The sequence below is a fragment of the Cololabis saira genome, chromosome 18, assembly GCF_033807715.1.
Source record: "Cololabis saira isolate AMF1-May2022 chromosome 18, fColSai1.1, whole genome shotgun sequence".
Lineage (NCBI taxonomy): Eukaryota > Metazoa > Chordata > Actinopteri > Beloniformes > Belonidae > Cololabis > Cololabis saira.
The window spans coordinates 17,481,649-17,502,320 of NC_084604.1; the positions used below are offsets into that span (position 1 = coordinate 17,481,649).

The window sequence follows — 20,672 nt, forward strand, 5'->3', positions numbered from 1 at the left end:
TGAAGGTAGAGAGGCCTGACACAGCAGCAACATGGTGAGATTGCCTGGATGTGCAGTGACAGCCTCTCTACTGTTTGTGTGAGCAAACGTGTCGCAGCCGCAGCAGAACTCACGCAGCCGTCTGCCTCAGCCTTTGTGCAACACTAATTCCTGACCTGATTCCTTTCCATCTTTAACTATAATTCGAATTTGTGCCATTTTATTAAACATTGTATATTTGCAGACCCTGTGGGTCACAAAAGATAAAAGAAGAAAAAAAAAAAAAAAACACTATCAAGCGCATTCTTACCCTTTTATATTGTTAGAATGAGGAGCTGAATAGTTAAATTTGCACCCCTGGACTGTCATAGTACGATCCTCCGACTAACATGTCACAGCTCATTCTTCCTGACTGCCTCATGACAACTTTCCTGTTTTTAGTCTTATCCATTATAACCCCCCCCCCCCCCCCCCCCCCCCCGCAGAAAACAAGCAACCACTGCAACACCTGGGAGACATTATTGCCATGGTGACACCCACAATGCATTGCACACAGCAGGGTTTCAGGCGAGCGGGCCTTCAAAAGGCGGAGTTTAGCCCTCTACCTTGCAGGTCGGCTTTGGTGAAAGCAACTTTGTTGGTGCAGAAAGAAAAACAACAAACAGAACACAGCAGAGCAGGAAAAAAAGAGTAAAAGTTAGTGAGAAAAAGGCACCGATACTGTTCTTTAAACTTGTTCACTTGGGTCAGTCAAGCAACAAGGGAACAAAGATGATTTGAAAAACAATTACAAAACGTATCAGTATTTTTCTTTCATCCTCAGTGGCTTAGAGTTCATTGTTTCTCTGTTGAGGAGACTGACGTTTTCTCTGATATTGTTCTGAATCTCTTTAACCGATATTTATCTTCTGCTGCCCTCTAGAGGGCAAATGTAGAACCTCACCTCATAGTAAGGGACTGTCGTCTTAAATGAAAATGATATTGATATACGAATTGAACCGCTATGAAACCCATAATAGTTCCATCTTTACAGGAGAACAGAAAATTAAACATGGATTGAATCAACTGTAATTTAGATGCAACAAATAGAAGACGTCATAGCATCTTAATTTATTTCTATTCTTCAGATAAAAACACATCTAGTCCACAATAATTAATCCACTAAGAAAGTGTCAAATTTAGGGGTTAAAAAGGGAAGAAAAATATACCAGTATAAATTGGATTCGTTTTTTTTAAGTCTTTAAAAATGATTTAAATGATTTAAAGAAATGTATATTTTGCGTAAACACAATGTTTTTGTTTTTAAGCCAATTTCAGCTTCTATAAAAGAAAAAAAAAACATCTTGAAGAAGCAGAATGACCTCGGAAGCATCATTTTGAAAATGAGGCACATACCTAGAAGAAAGCGAAGGATTAACGATGCCATGGGGGGGCTACGAGTGAGCTACCAGCGAGCTTTCTAATTAGCTTAATAAATCTTAGGGAGTAGGTCAGGATTGGTATACGCTACAGGCCATCTGTACCTTCACAGCCGCGGTCAATCTGCCCGGTGCGGAAAAGGGCATCGCTGATGAGGTCTGGCAGGCGGCCGTTGAGGTCAACGGAGGCCAAGCAGCCCTGGAAGCCCTCCCGAGAAACCACCAGCTTGGGGAGATTCTGATACATGTTGGGTCCCAAACCTCCGATGAACAGGTCACCTGATGGGGCACGAAGAGGAAGTTACCATCCGCTCGGTACGAAGACGGACCACAACTGGCACAACGCGCCTGGCTTTGAGCACTCAAGAGCTCCTGACTCTTTACACCTTGGGGTTAACTTCAATTTTCAAACACGAGGCACCTTTGAGGTCGAGGTTCTTGGCTCCGTTGACATTCTGGGTGACTGACTTGGCGTCCACCTTGAGTGTGTGCGTGTTGGAGGCGTCTCGGGTGATGACCACGTTGTGCCACTGGTTATCATTCAGCGAGCTGTCACTGTTCCCCTTCAGCAGACTGGGCCCGTTCCCCAGGTCGAACACGTAGTGGATAAACCTGCAGAGAAAGATGCAGCACAGGAGAGCATCAGGATTCAGCTTTCCTCTTCCTATTCTCTAGTATTGATCACTTTTAATGGAGAAAATTTCACAACCAGCTCATGTTGCTCTGACACTAATAAGAATATAAAAACAATTTTCTTTGCAGAGAAATGATCTTCACGCCTGGAAGAGGTGCACCAGAGATCCGGGATCAATACCCTCTTATCAGTGCTGTTAAATGCACCCGAATCTACGCCGGCGCAGGAATTTCTGAAGAATTAATCATCTCTGGAATCCAACTTCTCAATGAAACATCGATATTTTCATCAGCGCCTGCATCCCGCTCACCCTTTGACCAGCTCCACAGCAATAAAGTCGTTGCCGTCCCCGCTGTTGAAGATGATGAAGCCGTCCGGTGACGTGGTTTTGAACTGGAAGAACAGGTGCATGGTGGTATAGGCCTGCAGGGTGGCCAGCCCCAGGAAGCTGCCCTTGGTCTTGAAGGTGACGGGGTCGGCCACGATGAAGCGCATGCCGAAGTGTGCGTTGAGCTCGCAGAAGTCGATGTCCCCATTCTTACACATGTCAATGTACTGCATGCCGTTGAATTTGAGGCTCTGAGGAGAAAGTCAGTGATAACGTGAAGCGATTCAAGTTACTGAAACTCAAAATCAGCAATAATATACGGCTGTTATACCCGATCAAAAACAAAAACATGCTGCTCGTGCTACCTGAAGGTGGCCAATAAACGGTGACGGTGGAGCTGAGACAAAGCGTTTCTCAGTCAAGATGCCCGTCTCCACGTTGTTGAACTCCAGCCGGGTGTGATCGCCTGCCATCTGACCTGCAGACGGAGCGGAAGTGAGAAACAAGTGTGGGCTGCAGGAGGAGAAGCGATGCTGCCACCCACCCTAAACTCTGTTCTTTGTGTACGACTCCTATAAACGTGTTGGCAGTTATTCTAAATGGATAAAAAAATAAAAAATAAAACACATGCAAGAGTTTCTGACTGGCCACCTCGGCCCAGATTACAGCGAGCGAGCCGAATTCGAGTGAGCTAAAAGGAATTTTAAGGACACTATTAACTATGAAGAGCTAAACTGTTCACCAGCGGCGGGCGGGAAAAGGTGCTCGCAGGTAGAGAGGCTCATCGGGTTTGTTTCGGATATGTGAAATGCATGACTACTTTTTACTATGTTGTGATAATTAACTCTAAAAATCATCTTACTTCTTGGAAGACGGTTTGTAAAGTCATGCCAGAGAGAGAGCAGAGACGACAGCAGCAAACAAGGAAGAGTGTAACTTGCACATCATGCGTATCAGGGACGTCAGAGTAACGGGAGATACCTTCAGCCATGTCGTCGTCCACGACGAGCCGGAAGTTTTTACCGCGGCGGATCACTCGCACCGAGTGCCACTCGTTGTCGTTGAGCTTTTGTCCGGCATAAAGAACCTCAGGGCCCTTGCCTGAAGATGAGGGTCAGTTAGTGGAGGGAGGGGAGTGACAAGCTAAAACAAACCAAATCTTTGTTGTTTTTTTAAATTATCATTATTTAATAAAGATCAATGAAAAACAGCCTGATCAGTCTCTTATTTAAGTTTCACCGTTTAGAAACAAAGATTTGATCTGTTTGTGACAACAGAGGAAACCAACATGTGCTGTACTCTCACAAAACCTAAAAGTCTGACTGAACATTAAACCCAGACCTGAGGAGGATGCTCGGCTGTGCTTAGATGATCAATCTCAGCGAGCTACACTTAGATTTAACTTAAACACGGCTTGTTTCCGGATATCAGTTGCAGTAAAAGTAGCAGCTCTTATTTTGTAAAGCCAGGGCGTTAATGGCGCCACAAGAGGGCAGTACAGCCTCACAGAGCTCATCGGAGCCTCTTTTCTCTCTGAACCTCTAATCTGCAGCGTAAAGATTAAAAGCTAGAGAGCCTTCTTGACCAAAACAGATGCAGAGAGGAAGCTCTTAGATATATTAAGATGATAAATATGTCTGATTAACCAACATCAAGCTTTACTCGACTTGTGCATGTATCAGCGAAGGGATTTCAGTGAAATCAGAACAAAACTAATTCAGTGTGACATGGCGGTATGCAGAGTCATAAATCAAGTAATAATCATCTCCTGGCATCTGCAGCGAGCCACTTCAGTGCCGACATCCCTGAAACCCCTCAGCTTTTTGGTTGCTTTCTTTGGGAAACTTCAAAACATTTAAAGACTCCTCTTTGTGAGCTAAAAAAAAAAACAACAAAAAAAGAAAAATCCCTTCAAAAACCATCTGCAATACATCTAAATACTGCAGGACGTGTCAGAGAAACGCAGCAAGTGCAACACACTGCAGTGCTTTATGGTGCAAGTAGGAACATAATGTATACGGCCCACAGCGTCTTAAAAGAGCAAAACGTTCAGCGAGTAGCTATAGGCACACGGGAAAAGACTTAAAAATAGTTGCCCCAACTAATTTGAAAATGTGCCGTTTAAAATATATATAGTCAGATTTGCATAACTTTGATCTCTGGTTATTACATTTGCACCCTCTTATCTGAGAGCTCCTCTTATCGGCCCCCCCTGAACGCACACATCGCTGCCCTCACGCCCAGCACACAGACTACAATCAAACATTGTCTAAAAGGAGGAAGGCTGCAGAAGAAAAGTGTTGACTTACTGGTGTTACAGTTTATCCTGACACAGTCTAGATGGGGAGGGGAGAATAAGTGACAGATGAAATCGCATCCTTCAAGGTTACAGCTGCAGACATCCAAAAGCAAGAAAAGCCACCTTCCGGGGACGGACACATGACGCCAGGGGCCATTTTCGCCTGTTCGGCTTCGGATCCTCAGTGATACTTTAGCAATATTGGAAATGTAATCCAGGTCAAATTGATTTAAATCACTATCAATGCATCCAATAGTGCCGTACCAGTAGTGCTCTTTACTACTGTATTGATTAAAGATCTCAGGTGTGTAACTAAAGCCTGAGCTACTGCAGTTACACTTGAAATATCAGATGTCGTTATACTCCTGGAGTTCGGTCACACGTTCAGCTGTTAAATTTCAAAATGGCCACTTGCAACTTAAAGGCCACATTGATTTCACAACCTGGCAACCGGAGCCCAAATAATGCCCTCGAACACGGTACTGCGATGTAAAGCAGTTCTCTCGGGACTTGTGAGCCGTGTACGAGACGGGCCCCGGGTTTGTGCCGAGCAGGCCTGGATCTACGTGGCCTGGCTGGTCATGTGCCGTCAACCGCAGCAGAAAAGTGGGAGCAAACAGACTCGAGCCATGCAGCACCAACACCGCACAGAGGTCCAAAAACCCCTGTCTCAGGGGAACCCTGCGGAAGTCATTGAAATAATATATCTTTGTGAATTCTACCGATTATAATTTGCAGAAATACATCAGCTGTAATAGTTGAGTCCATATTGTTTAACAGTAAAGGAGTTATAATTATATATTTACCACATTCCTATGAATTATTAATCAAGAATTTAAGACTTCCTTATTGAAACGGCTGAACTCTGACACCATCACTCACGGCACCATCTGCGGGCATGCTGGGTGCTATGGCATCGGGCTGTGTGCCAGTCGGGCCGCAGGCTCTGGGCCTTTGAAGGGGTGGGTGCCATCTTTGAACAAGGCATGGTAGATGCCAGCTAGACCAAAGGCTACTAATGAAGAGAGAGAAGCATCGACCTTCTAACATGAGTGGAAAAAAAAAGGAAAATATAAATTCAAGAATAAAACGAGATCAAGATGCAAATGGTCAGTTCGGTGCTAAAAATATAGGAAAGCCCAGCTGAAGCTCTGAATAGATGGCAGAGTAAAATTTACAATGTTGATCTTTAGGAAATGAATGCCATCTATTACCTTTGGGAAAAGAATATATATATATATATTTAAACACAACAATGAGCAAGCCCAAAATGATGTAATCTGTTCAAAAGATGCACAGCGGAGCACGGACGACTTTGTAAATGTAAAAACCGATGCAGAGAAAAATTCTACAGACACATTTGAGTATCAAGGCAGAAAGAGAAGACGACTTACAGTCCAGGCAAGTCAAAAACAAGACATGCAACCACAAAGACAAACTAACATGAGCTTAGAACAGTATGTGTTGGGTCTGACGTGACATTTCGGTCGAAACATTCAAAAGAGACCATGAGGACGGAAGAGTTGGGCCTCAACCCCGAGCTCGAGGGGAGGTGAGCCCGCTTATACGTTACCTAGGTTGACCGTCAGTTTGACCCTCCCACTGTCCAGCTCCAGCCGCAGAGTGTCTGCAGACTCGCGCGACGTGGCGGCCATGAGCAGCCCGAAGGCACGCTGGGACATGAAACGGAGGGAGACGTCCTCGGCCTCGGTGTGCATGGCGTTTGGCATCACCACCTTCATGTACATGCTGCCATCGAAAGACAAGATCGATGACTCTGCAAGGAAAAGACAACACATATATGCATAAGTACGTCATTAGATGAGTACTGACCAACGTTGGGCGGGAGAGGAGTCTGTCGAGTTGCGTGAGAGCGAGGTGTGTGAGAATAAAACAAAACAAAAAAAGAAACTAAAACTGCACATGCTTCATCTGGTTCTGACAGTTTCCGTTGTGCGACCAAAGCTTCCGATGAGATAAAAGCATCCACACATACGCTCAGTGGGCACAAGCAAACCCACTTGGAAATTAAAACATGAATGCTTGTATGTCCCTCATATTTTATTAATGGGACACACACACGCCTGGATTTCGCCCTCATCGCGTCACAAGCGCGCCGCTCAGAGGGGAGAAACTTCAGTCATTGTCATCTCCTGTCCTCCAAAGTAACACCTTTCTAAAATACGCTAGTTGGCGTCTTTATTCTTATTGTAGAGTTTTACTTTTGTCTAAATGTTACATCCGAGTGGGACATGCACACAGGGCCATACATAAATTACAAAACACTTTTTTTCCCCACAATGCACTCAATGCACTATCAGAGAGTACAAGGAGGCACATCGTGGAGCTGTGTAGGCTGCCGGTACAGACTGATCCGTTCCTCTCTTTCAAGTTCAAATAAGAGGACTATCAGCAGACTGGAAGCCTCGTGGGGAGAGTGACACAGATTAAAAAGGGTATCCAACCATGAAATACCTGGTTGGACACCTCGGCTTTTGAAAAGAAAAATTAGCCCTGCGGCCTCAGTAACGACAACCGGTTCCAGGGGAATGTTGAGGCCGTAGGTGAGAGGTTCCAAACAGGGGTCCGAGTTGTGCAGGTAAATAATGAAATGTCACACCTGAATAGTCTTAAAGAAAAAAAAAAGTAATTATTTCAGACGGATATGCAGAGACTGCACAAGCATTCCGACTAATATCTGACGACACTGATGTGACAGATTGTAAAATTCACATAAAAACTATTGTGAAGCTGCTCAGCCACTTATCTCACCAAGCAGAGCACCGCTGGGAGAGCACGACGTGTTTCTGTGTTGGTTTCAGGGCTGTTTCAGACCCATTCCAGGAACAAGCGTCGCCTGCGCGAGTACAAAAGCCTGAAGGGCGACGAAACCTTGGCTTGCTGTTGTTCTGTTCACTTCTGTGTTATAGTAAAACTTGGGCACGTTGCTTCCTTTTTTGTGTTGTCTTTCCTCACAGATGCCTCTCCTAAGTGGCAGGTGTCCTCATTGAAAAAAATAAATGAAGACTAAAAACCTGGAGCCAGGCACACTCAAAAAAGGGGGAGAAGAAAATGACTAAATAGAAACAGCTGTTCTAAGCTGTTATTAAGAAAATAAAATACTATGAGACAGAGGGACTAGAAATATGTTCATAAAGCTATTTGATTTTACAAAATATATGGAATCAGAGGAACCAAGAAAAAAAGAGCCTAGATGTGAGCGAACCTAAATTAGCCTATTAGACCGCCCTCTACTTGCCAACTGGTCTCAGATTAGGTTCATTCTTTCCACACGTCCTCATGATTAAAACTGAAGTGTCCTGATTGCTGTTCACTTATATTTGTAAACTCTGGACACTGAAATTCAACCACCAACATGTTGAAAACTCTACTAACTGGCACCTTAAATGTTGCCATCTACATTCAGACGTTTATCCCACCCTCCTTAAAAACAAAACAATTATTTGAATGATACCAGAGTATTTAATTTTATACTTTCAGGTTTTGAATACTTTAATAACAAAAATTGAAAGGAATATCCAAGTTTAGGGCGGTTGAAAGGAAGCAGCGAGACAGAGCTTTTCGCTCCCGCAGCTTCAGATCTGAGCCAAACCACAACTTTGTGTTCAGTGCCACCTGCCAGGGTAATTGTAATTGTTAGATATCGTTTGGTCCTCTGAATTCATACAGCAGGTTTGGTCCTACAACAATGTAAGTTTGCTGTCCAGATACTTTTAGGGCCAAGAGAGGGAGATGATAATAATCCTCCTCACGAAAACAACAGGGGTCCTGCAGTTTTGCTGCTTCACATCCTAATAACCTAAGACAAACAGATATGTCCTTTCTGGACAATAAAACAGACTTGGCACGGAGGAAAAAAGGAAAAAGATAAGAAAGGAAACTTTTGTTTTCATGCATTTGCACTTTAGCGAACTATTACTAAACAGCAGTAATATTACTAACATACAAATGAAGTAAATAAATAAATAACCAAATGGATGAGAGACAACCTTCAGTTGGACTTATCCAGTGTAGTGTAATCATTTCTGAATACAATGAAACCCTGATAGCCACAGTAGATAAACCAACCAGGGAATTAAATAATGTGATCATCATGTTATAAATGCTCCATAATGATGGGAACCTTCAGTCCTAAGACTTATGTGGACATTATCCAACCTGCAGACCGATGGCACTCCCTAACAGCAGAAGAGTATGCACAGCCACGGTGCAGAAACAGCTCTGTAGCAGCTACCAGACTGACCGGTCATCTCTTGTACAGTAGGTGCCAGAACAAGCTGGTTCACAGAGGCTCCACTCACCCCTCACAGGTCCTGGAGTAATGTTTCTCCAGAGCAGAAATGTTTTGATTTCACGGTGCCGTCAGGTGGATTCAGTGCAACAGCTGCTCTGTCTCGACCCGAGCTGATGCAGCTTGTATCATCTTTTCTTTGCTGTTTTAACTTTGCGTTGAAGTTGATTTATTATTCACCCTGAAAGCTGCAATATTCTTTGCACACCTCCAGTTAGGTGATGCAATTTAAAATATCCCCGAAGATCACGTAAGCGCAATACACAATTCTGCAAATGTGCACCTTCGTTCCTGACTGGTATCGATCAGCCTCAGCGGGGACCTTTGTGTTCTTCTTAAGAGGCTTTTCTTTTGCTTCTAAAAAGGGGGAGTTGCATTTTATTCCCATTGACCGTAATTTGCTGCTCTGAGGGGCAGAAATCTTGAAGGAGGCAAACCATCTCAAACGTGTCCACTTTAGATCAGCTGAGAAGAAGTTCAGACGGGAGAGAAAATCTCATACTCAAACTCTCAAGACAGCTGGCTACGAGCGATTGGCCAGACAGAATCTTTCCACTGCTTCACACTCAAAACCACTGAAATATTCATAGAAGTTCACAAAAACACAAAAGGAACAGTAATCATCATAACTAAGAAAAACAAGAACAGATACAAGACTTGACACAAGCCTGAATCCTTAAACTACTGATAATGTCCACTTATTTACAGTTGGGGTAAAACAGTTGGGGTAAATTTTTGATGACCAAACTCTGGCTTTTATGTACCTTAAACTTTCTAAAATGGCAATAATTTCTAATTACACAGTAAAACAATGCACATGCAGTTCAAGACTGAACCTGGATTTGGATCAGTGTATTGATCTCATCTCTGACCACACGAATATCTGTGTTCCCTGATTGTAAGACTTCTTGTTAACAAATGTACAACCTACAGATCTCCCAGCGCAAGTGCAGGTTTGTTATTCCAGTGGCAGTTCCGGTTATAAATACTAAACCAGGACCAAGGATCTATGAGATCAAACTTCCCCTTTGAGATGGGATTAAGTCTAAATGCCTCCTGCTACTTATTTAGCTAAAACAACAGGAATCCAAAAAAAGAAGCTTAATCACAATTCCCAAGTCGCCAAAAGAACCAAAATGCAGCAAAAACCTCCAAATCCATCCTCACGTTATATTTGCAAAGACACAAGCATTGAGCTCTGCATGAAGTGAAAAATGTTGCTGTGAACATTATCATTCATATCCAGTGTAAAGCTGATGACATGCATCTGCAAGATGCATGCAACTGCAGCACGTTTCTGCTTAGAGGCGCGTGAACGCACCGTCCAACTTCTTAGAAACACAGATTGTCGCAGCTTCAAAATGTCCCCTGAAAACTGGCATTTCTTAAGAGAGTTATCAGCAGCACCAAGGATGTCATTTCAGATGATAATTAAGCTGCTGCTTGTCATTCAGGGTGCGTTTGTGTGTAAAGTGTGCATTTTCCACTGAACCCTCCCTTTACATAATTAGCAGTCCAACTCGAGCAGAAGAGAGAGGAGGAAAGCTCTGCAAATACCGCGGCTAGAGGAGGAGGAGTTACTTAATCATACTCTTCAGCTTTTAGCTTCCCTTCCTTCTGTAGGTTTTTCTTCTCCGCGCTCACATCATGTACTTTAACTGGAAATGTGTACAGTTATTTACGTTTTTCTTCCTTGTAACTAAACAGCGTGAGATTCTGCTGTCATCGGCTCTTTAAAGTTATAAATTGTGTATTCTGACTCCTTCCTGAAGGCAAGTATAAAAGGAAACACTGATGAAGAATTTTACTGACACCAAGTCTGGTGTTCGTGTGTTCTTGTTTCTACAGTGTATTATTACACACTACAGCAGCAGAAAGTGCTTGTGCTAGAAAGTAGAGGCTCTTGGCTGTTGGTGTTATCCACTGTAATCCTCCCCACGTGACTGCACTCTTGAGACACACACACACACACACACACACACACACACACACACACACACACACACACACACACACACACACACACACACACACACACACACACACACACACACACACACACACACACACACACACACACTGAGAAGAAAAAGATTGTACAGAAAAGTGCTGCTACAACACAGGACCATCAAAATGGCCCAAAATATCCCAACAGACCCCACTTTACTTTTAAAGGCGCAGTATTGAAATAATCCAAACCTCCCGTGGAAAAAAAAAAGCACTTAACCAAGACACATAGAAATGCACTTTAAATATGAAGCGGAGGAAGCAAATATTGAAGAAGAGTTTGTTCTTTGGAGACACTTTAATTGTTCATGTCTGATGCAGTGTGAAGCTTTCAATTGTAACAGCAGCCTGCAAAAGTGAAGCTCCGGGACTTGAACCCTCGGCTCTCTCCAAATATGCTCCACAATAGTTCTCTAGTCACCAAAGCACAAAATAACCTTGGCATGTCACTGACACTTTATACTGGTATTGATCAGATACCTCAGCATCACGGAGTTACAGTAAATGCGTCGTATTCCCGTTTGTTTCAGTTTCAGAACTTCAAGGTTATAAAACCTCTGTTACACGAGGAAAATACTACAAATGTTAGGTTGTTATTCTGGTAGCACTCATGACTTCATCCAGTCAGGACCCCGAGTAATATTAGTACTGATCTGGAGTTATGTCTCACAAACCTGTTTTTATTTCCAGGGCGTCCAACTACAGTCTCTTGTACCCCGTTGCATCGTACAGACATAATAATAATAATTAAAGCTGCAAGCAGCGATGAACGGGCCCTGGCGCGTGCAATCTTTTTTTACCAATAAAGTTCAAGGACTCAAAACCATGTCCGATGACACCACCCACGAGTCTTTATGTCAAACCATTCAAAAGTTATGGCAGAAAATAGGAACTGTCACATATCGACCAATCAGAAGAAGAGGCGGTGCTAATTTGCACCAATTAAGGTGAAGGAGTCAAAACCGAGTCCGATGACACCACCCACGACTCTGTATGTCATATCATTCAAAAGTTATGGCAGAAAGTAGGATCTATCAAATATCTACCAATCAGAAGAAGGGGCGGGGCTAATTCATGCCAATTATGGTCAAGGATTCAAAACAGAGTCTGATGATACCACCCACGACTCTTTATTTCAGACCATTCAAAAGTGCGCTTTTTGGCATCTATTGTCGCCACGGTAATTCAATTCAATTCACTTTATTTATCCCCAAGGGGCAATTTAAAAGGCATGACAGCAGCTTAAGGACTTACAAACAAACACACAGTTGCACATAATAGATTTTCAACATTTAAAATATGTGTGTTTTAAAGTGAAATTAGCTTTCTGGGGTCTAAAAAAAGGGTTAAGATGAGTAAAAAAACAAAAAACAAAACAATAAATAGATTGATCATAAAATAGATTAAGATGCTGAGTTTAGGAGCTGGACAGCTCTAGGGACAAAGGATGACTTCCTCTGCGCCCTGCAGCCTGGGCGCGTGCAATCTTTTTTTACCAATAAAGTTCAAGGACTCAAAACCATGTCCGATGACACCACCCACGAGTCTTTATGTCAAACCATTCAAAAGTTATGGCAGAAAATAGGAACTGTCACATATCGACCAATCAGAAGAAGAGGCGGTGCTAATTTGCACCAATTAAGGTGAAGGAGTCAAAACCGAGTCCGATGACACCACCCACGACTCTGTATGTCATATCATTCAAAAGTTATGGCAGAAAGTAGGATCTATCAAATATCTACCAATCAGAAGAAGGGGCGGGGCTAATTCATGCCAATTATGGTCAAGGATTCAAAACAGAGTCTGATGATACCACCCACGACTCTTTATTTCAGACCATTCAAAAGTGCGCTTTTTGGCATCTATTGTCGCCACGGTAATTCAATTCAATTCACTTTATTTATCCCCAAGGGGCAATTTAAAAGGCATGACAGCAGCTTAAGGACTTACAAACAAACACACAGTTGCACATAATAGATTTTCAACATTTAAAATATGTGTGTTTTAAAGTGAAATTAGCTTTCTGGGGTCTAAAAAAAGGGTTAAGATGAGTAAAAAAACAAAAAACAAAACAATAAATAGATTGATCATAAAATAGATTAAGATGCTGAGTTTAGGAGCTGGACAGCTCTAGGGACAAAGGATGACTTCCTCTGCGCCCTGCAGCCTGGGCAGCGGAGTCTGCGTCCTGAGGGAAGCCACTCAAACTCAGGACACAGAATGTGGGAGGAGTCCTGTAAGATCCTGCGTGCTGTCTTTATTGTCTGTTGGTCACACACCGCAGTAAGAGTTCTTACAGGCTGCCCGAGGATTTTAGAGCAGACCGTCGCTGTGCCCAACAGGCGGTTTCTGTACTGCAATGTGATCGAATAAAACCAACATGTAAAACAAAAGGTTACCACATTTTCAATAAAAGCATAATAAAATGTTGTGAGAATGTCTTCGTTGACTCCGAAGGATTTTAACTTTCTGAGTAGGTACTGTCTCTGATGCCACTTCTTTAGAATGTCCTCTGTGGTGTTGTCAAAGATAGTTCTCAAGTACTTGTACTCCTGCACAATCTCTACTCTCTATTCACAATCCCTGAATGATGGTGGTGACGGTTTCTGCTAACTGTCTCCGTTTATGTGAGAAAGTCACGATCATCTACTTTGTTTTATTTATGTTGAACTCAAGGCAGGAGCTGCCACACCACTCCACAAAGTCCTGCAGGGGCTGAGCCATGATGTAGTCTCTGACCGGAGAGCAGGGACTAGGGCTTTAGTAATGCTTTTGACTGAGAAAAGTAATGCCCATCGTCGCAGGATGGAGACGCACATTTTGATGTATAAAACACACCTGGGGGCACGTTACGGTTCAGGCGAAGAAACGGCTTTAGAAATGGCATAAATTGCACCAAAATTACACGATTAATGGCCGACTTCCTGTTCGGTTTCAGCCATGGCATCAAGAGACTTTTCTTTAAGTTGCGACATGATACAGGTGTGTACCGATTTTCGTGTACGTCAAACCGTATTGTGGGGCTTGAGGCACAAAGTTTTCTAGGGGGTGCTGTTGAGCCGTTAGGCCACGCCCATTAATGCAAACCATTAAATATAAAATTTTTCGCCAGGCCTGGCTTGCGTGCAAAATTTGGTGACTTTTGAGGCACGTTTAGGGGGGCAAAAAGGCCCTCATTTCGTCGGAAAAATAAAAACTGAAAACAGATACAATAGGGCCTTCGCACTGTCAGTGCTCGGGCCCTAATAATAAATTTTATTTGTAAAGCACTCTTCATAAAATAATCTCAAAGTGCTACAGAAACCAGCAAACAAAATAAACAAAAAGGAATAAAATCAAGACACATAAAAAACCAGAAGTAAAAGCATAAAGCACAGAGAGAATAAAAACATCTATAAAAGACCAGGGAAAGCCTTCCTGAACAAAAAGGAAAGTTTTAAGCCCCTTTTTAAAAAAGTGTCCACAGACGTAGCTGTTCAGGGAGGGAGTTCCAGATGTGGGGAGCAGCGGAGCAGAAGGCTCTGTCTCCTATGGAGCGGAGTCGGAGTCGGGTCGGGCTGAGGAGGTTGGTGCTTTGTGACCAGAGATTACAGGTGGATGAGTGAGGGGTAAGGAGGTCTTTGAGGTATTGAGGGGCATTGCTGTAGATGCAGAGGTGGGTGATGAGGGCGATCTTGTGTTGAATTCTTGAAGTTATGGGAAGCCAGTGTAGGTTCTGAAGAATAGGGGTGATATGATCGTATTTGCGAGTTTTCATCAGAGTCCGGGCAGCACAGTTCTGAATGAATTGAAGTTTCTGGAGGTGTTTGTTGGGGATACAGATGAGCAGGCTGTTACAGTAGTCGAGCCTGGAGGAGATTAGGGCGTGGACGAGTTTTTCTGGCTCGGAGAAAGTGAGGAAGAGGCTGAGTTTAGATATGTTCTTTATGTGGAAAAAGCAGGTTTTGTACAGATGTTTGATGTGGTTTACAAAGGTAAGTTTTGGGTCCAGCTTCACACCGAGGTTGGTAACAGAGGTAGAGAGGGGGATGTCTTGACCGGAGAAGGAGATGGTGATTATGGGTGATGACTGGACCTGGTGAGGGGGGCCAATTTCTATAGCTTCGGTTTTGGAACTGTTCAGTTGAAGGAAGTTGTGACTCATCCACACCCTAATCTCCTCTAGGCAGTTGGAAAGGGCTTGAATAGGTGATGATGAGATGACTGGGGTGGAACGTAGGTTGGGGTCAGTTCGAAGGTACAGCTGAGTGTCATCGGCATAACAGTATCCATCTCCTTTGGTGCCAGTGCGGTGACAAATGGCAAAGGACCTTCCTATAATAAACAATTAGCTGCTGCACCAAACAGTTTCTTCAGGGTTTAAAGTAAAAACCAGAAGCTTATTATTCATGGCACCATCGGCTCGGTAACTTCTCCCCGTCAGACAAATAAACTGCAGCTCTACTGCAGGTTCAGATCAACCTTTCCAAGTGAGCTGCTCTCCCACCTGAGAAACAAGCTCGATAAGACTCACACAAACTCTTAAATAAGGGAACCCTCTTATTTATTTATTTAATAGAGAAATAGAGATCCTAATGTTTTTCAGCTGCTGATGAACATGACCACCACAGATCATCTCCATCAACCGTCATCGATTCTTGGCATGTTCGAGTGAATTAAATTCAATTAATTTACCCTCATTCTATCTGATAAACCTAGCTGAATAAACTTTGGGAAGGTGGTAATACTCTGTAACCTCGTGTGAGCAGCCTGAGACGACTCTTGCAGCATGGACAGATGCTATGGGCCCAGGCAAACTTATTTGCAATTATTGTTTTATTTAATGATATATGTAAACTTAAGCATGTGCTAAGGCAATGTTTTCAGCTGCTCCAATTAATGCTACAAATACTTTACTGACATAACATGACTAAAAAATTTATTTCCATGAGGTTGTCTGCGTTATACCCGACTTGTACTGTCTAATGAGTCTTGAAGGGAAATACTACAGGAATACTGAGATATTTGGTCATTGCACTTTTCTGAGGCGTGACATTACGATAAGATGAATGTAAAACATCTGAATCACTTTAACAACTGCTGAGTCAGTGTCATGTCATCTTATCTGAAAAAAGGCCAAACACATTTATTCAATTCGTTTTTGTTTCTTACAACTTCCTATCAAAAACATGGAGGTGTTGGAGCATGGCAATAGGAAAAAGTTTAATTAAATAAAAACAAATGTAAGCAATTTAAAAGAGAAAATTTAATGAACAACGAGGGCATTATTTGCCGACTATGGCGCTAATAACATCTTTAGTGCCTGTTCCTAATCGCTCAAACTCTTGCTGAAGTGGTGACTTGCAGAGACCTTAAACTTATAAAATACAACGCAGTCTAAAAGCAGATTAAAGAAGTAGTGCATACTACGCACTCTGGAGATGACATGCCGATCAGACAGCAGAACTCAGGACGAGGGAAGCACACCTGCAGAGATTATGAAAGATTCTGCCATGCTCATCCTAAGGAGACTGGGAGCAATCAATCAGCACAATGACACCATGTAGTGAAGACATCCTAACACCGAGCACCCTGCACAACTTCAGCACACTCTGCTTCTTTAGAAAAATTTAGAGCTTCATCAGCACATAAAAAGTAAAAAAAGCCTTCCCAGAGCACATGTGATTGTGCTGTTACTGTTGGTTACGGGGGCAGGAACATCAGTGATTGAATTATCCCCATCATGGTGTTTTGACGACAGCTTGTGTTGCGTTACAAGAGAAAAACACTGCTTTTGCCGCACACACACACACACACACACACACACACACACACACACACACACACACACACACACACACACACACACACACACACACACACACACACACACACACACACACACACACACACACACACACACACACACACACACACACACACACACACACACACACACACACACACACAGGTCCTGATTTAAGCAAAAGACAAAACAACCACTGCATCTCTCATGATCCAACATTAAATATTTATTACTGTGGAAATTGACGATGGGAATTACGGTGTAACCTCTACTCTCGTGTAGGTGTGATGTCATTGCTGGCTGGACCCGTGAGACCAAAACTGCTAAATCATAATCCATAATGATTTATCGTATGAAACCATCTGGGAGAAAGTCTGACAAGAAATTATAGTTTGTAAATTCTCACTTGTGGGCATTTGTCACCTTTTTTCCTGTCATGAAAAAAAACATCTAAGCAATTTAATGACAGCAACTAGGGCATTTGGCATTTCCAACACTGTATAGACAAAAACTATAGCCGACCATGAAAATAACCAACATCAGCTGATAAATGGCGGGTCACACACACACACACACACACCATCTTATGACTCTGATGAAGGCGAAAGGAATCGCTGAAACATTAAAATAAAAAACCTAAATATTCTTGTCCGACAAAAAGAATCAGCAAATTAAATCATGAAAATAACCGTTAGCTGTAGTCCTATATCATTAACAACCACCAAATGAAAATGTATTCCAATGATGTGGAGCCCAGTCACATCCAATACACCAAGTTATACCACCTATATCAAAGAGTTTGACAGTTCAATGTTCTGCAGAAATCTTTGTTACGTCTAAAAATCTAGTGGACAAAAATCCTCTCGTGCAGCTGCCTGATGCCTCTTCTGACACGATGGGTGGGGACCAGTGTGTCTGTAGCCCAGCACCATCCCGTCACCTCAATGAAGAAAAACCTTCACGTTCCTGCAGCTTGCACGCATGCACATGCAAATGCACAGGGCAGCACCATCAGAGGGCAGCAAAGTCAAAGACTGATGGGTGCTCTGGACATCTTCCCTTTCATTTAACTAAAAAGAATGGGTAAGAATCCTGTGTAAGAATATTTGACCCATCTTCAGGTTTGTTGTATGTTTGCTGTGGAGATTTATATTTTCATTAAGTGTTGTAATCATCTTCATGAAATTCACGTGTTGAACCTGGAATAACTGAACTGCTGCATGAAGTCCTAACCAGCACATCCCAAAGATTCTCTGGACTCTTTGGTGATCAATCCCGGAGTGAAAGTGATGTCTCATGCTCCCTGAACGTCTCCGTCAGCCCCATGAATGCTGGGATTGTCATCTTGAAATACTCATCAGGGAAGAAAAATGATATACATATAAATAAAAGGTAACTTGGGCCATTTCCCAAACCCCATATTACCAGTGTGTATTGGCTAGTGCATTTTGTGAAAAAAATTAAAATAAATAATTAAATAAAAAGAGTGCTATGCAGGATGAGAGCACTTCCATTTGCAGAAAAACCTCCAAGTTTACTGTATGTACTCATGAGATAATGCAATGGGCCACTAGCCTGGTGATTGCTGTGATCGACTTCCAGTTTTGCTGCAGCATAATTGCTTTCCAGAAGACTCGTTCTTGGCTAAACACAGCCAGCCAATCATGCAAAGCTAATTTTTTTTTCTTCCAGCCATCCTATACCAAAAACACATTGTTGGGCAGAGTCTGATGTAGTGCTGCCAGAATCTGACTGAGGATTTTTCCAAGTTAGAGCTTTTTTTGCACTGACAAGGTTGTGTTGTTCACTCTGGATTTAAGCACAGGTACTGTTGCCAGGTTTTAATAGTGTGTTGGACAGTTACTAACACAATATTGTAAGTTTCAGCAATCTTTAGTTTATTTGTGCATTTGCAGCAGATCAAGGAGCAACCTCTGGGTTTTTAAAAGTGATCCAAACCCAGTGGAGTTCCTTGAATTACCATTAGGCTCTGAATCCAAAAGTGATGAATATAAGGTAATGTTAGCAAACATAGGTCAGCATGAGCCAGGATGAGCAGTTATTACTGATGCGGCCATGTTCCCAGGAACTGCCAAGCTTCTTCCTTCGCTCGTTGTTTGACTCAGCCCAGGATTGGGCAGTCAGGCCCTACCGAAATGGTGCAAGGGGACCTGCTGCAGGCTGTGTTGACTCTAGACTTAAACCACTTGCTTATGGAACTCTATAAGGGAAAGCTGCTCCCATAGATTGGAAGTCCATAGAGCAGCCAGGTCCCTCTCAGGTCCTGACGACCAGACCTCGCAGAGCGGGACAAAAATAAATCAATCACTCTTCAGAAATGAACAGCTGATTTCCCACAAGAGTCCAGTTTTCTTTATGCAGTCTGTGACTGAGAGCCATCTGGAAGAGTGAGACATCTTTTCCAAGACCACAGGATTCATCTTCCCACATGGTAACTTCAAGAATGAGAAGCTCCTTGTTGTAGTTAGAGTTAAATAACTTGCTGCCAGCTGGAGCATTTTAGATCACTGCAGCACTCTTCCAGCTGGAGGCTCTTCTGTGAAATCCAGGTGTATTATACACCGCTTGAATGTCATGATACTAATTTATTGTTGCACCATCATGCTATCGTACCAAATTTGCCGATCTAAAAATCTCTTTTTTACATTTCCAGCTCCAGCACAGGCACACGGCGCTTCCTCTTATTTCTTTCCTATCCTCAAAGTCAGTCCCTGTGGGAATCATCCCCCTCCATGACTCCAGGAGACTTGTCAATTTCTCAGATGGCCGAACACTGAAGACTTGATTTCAGCTGTGCTTCCCCACTCTCTCCCTCTCCCGTACGTGTGTAAAAGTGAGAGGGAAATCCTTGCAAGAGCAAGAAAAACAGGTTCCATATGAATGTGTGCTGTTGAAAAGAAAACAAACATAGCACAGATACCAGGTACAGGCAGCAGACAGGGGAAGATGAATGCAGGCGCATTCTGCACAATGTGTCATAATAAGACTCTGGCTTTACATAACCCTGCACACTTCCTAAGCACACATTTAATTACAAATGGGGATTAGGGATCAACGGCATAACGTTCCAGGCAGCAAAAAAAGAAAAAAAAAAGCCCTGAAATGAACAGATCGCTCTAAAGTGCAGGAGGATCTGATTGTCTCTCAGGTAAACATTGTCAAACAAGTCTATGCCCCCCACCACCGTCTCTCCAGAGTTTTTAAAACAGCTCAGTCCTCCAGCTCCCCATTACCTCAACATCTTCCTGTTCCCTTTGTTTGTTTGGGAGTGTTTTTGGTGCAGTATATCAGGCGGCGTGTTTCAGCTTTTACAGCAAGTTCAAGTGTGTAAACATGAGCCCGACTCTCCCTTCAGCACAAGTCTGTCTTCTGGCACCCGAGCAGGAGACGGCAGCTTCATTGGCAGACAACTCTAATCTCCTCAGTCGGAGAAGAGGACATTTCTCTCCATGTTTTCAGGAAAATTAGCACAGCAGGAAGCTTCAAAAATGAAAAACCCACCTCCATGATGTCAGTCTCTCGGTACCTTTCCTCAGATAGAAAAAGAAAACTACTTTTTCAGCAAATGGTAAGAGGAAGATATTAAAAAGCAGCCCTGATATCACAGCTGTCTGATCTGAACCTGAGCAAAAGAATCCCACCTGAGGAAGCATGATCAGTAGATGTTTGGGAATTGCACGAGATATCTAAACAATTATGGTGCCCACTTAAAAAATAAATAAAAGTATCCCTGTGAAGTAAGTGTAAAGACAAAGCTGAGGTGGAGATGGGGGATGAATAGATGGTTGTTTTGGGAACTGGGAAATATTCTTAAAAGCGCCTGCCCAGGCACTTTCTGCACTCGGCACAATGAGAGCATGCGTGAGCTTCAAATGAAAAAAGGATTAAT

The 20,672-nt window shown here is 42.9% G+C and overlaps 1 protein-coding gene across 10 annotated transcripts in view; it reads right to left on the minus strand.

Moving 5' to 3' along the window:
• LOC133418480 (neurexin-3b-like) overlaps positions 1-20,672 on the minus strand; it is a 303,186-nt gene that overhangs the window by 177,642 nt on the left and 104,872 nt on the right. For 5 of the 10 annotated variants that reach the window (XR_009770445.1, XM_061707182.1, XM_061707184.1 and 2 more), the window contains 8 exons: positions 6,232-6,435; positions 4,669-4,695; positions 3,341-3,460; positions 2,725-2,837; positions 2,342-2,610; positions 1,819-2,009; positions 1,503-1,676; positions 585-611 (listed from right to left, as the gene is read on the minus strand). Coding sequence is in view for 8 of the 10 variants with exons in the window: in XM_061707182.1 (XP_061563166.1) it covers positions 585-611; positions 1,503-1,676; positions 1,819-2,009; positions 2,342-2,610; positions 2,725-2,837; positions 3,341-3,460; positions 4,669-4,695; positions 6,232-6,435 (1,125 nt within the window). In the remaining 2 variants the exon portion in view is untranslated. The remainder of the gene's footprint in view (positions 1-584; positions 612-1,502; positions 1,677-1,818; positions 2,010-2,341; positions 2,611-2,724; positions 2,838-3,340; positions 3,461-4,668; positions 4,696-6,231; positions 6,436-20,672) is intronic. The other 5 variants (XM_061707183.1, XM_061707179.1, XR_009770446.1 and 2 more) reach the window with 3 other exon arrangements.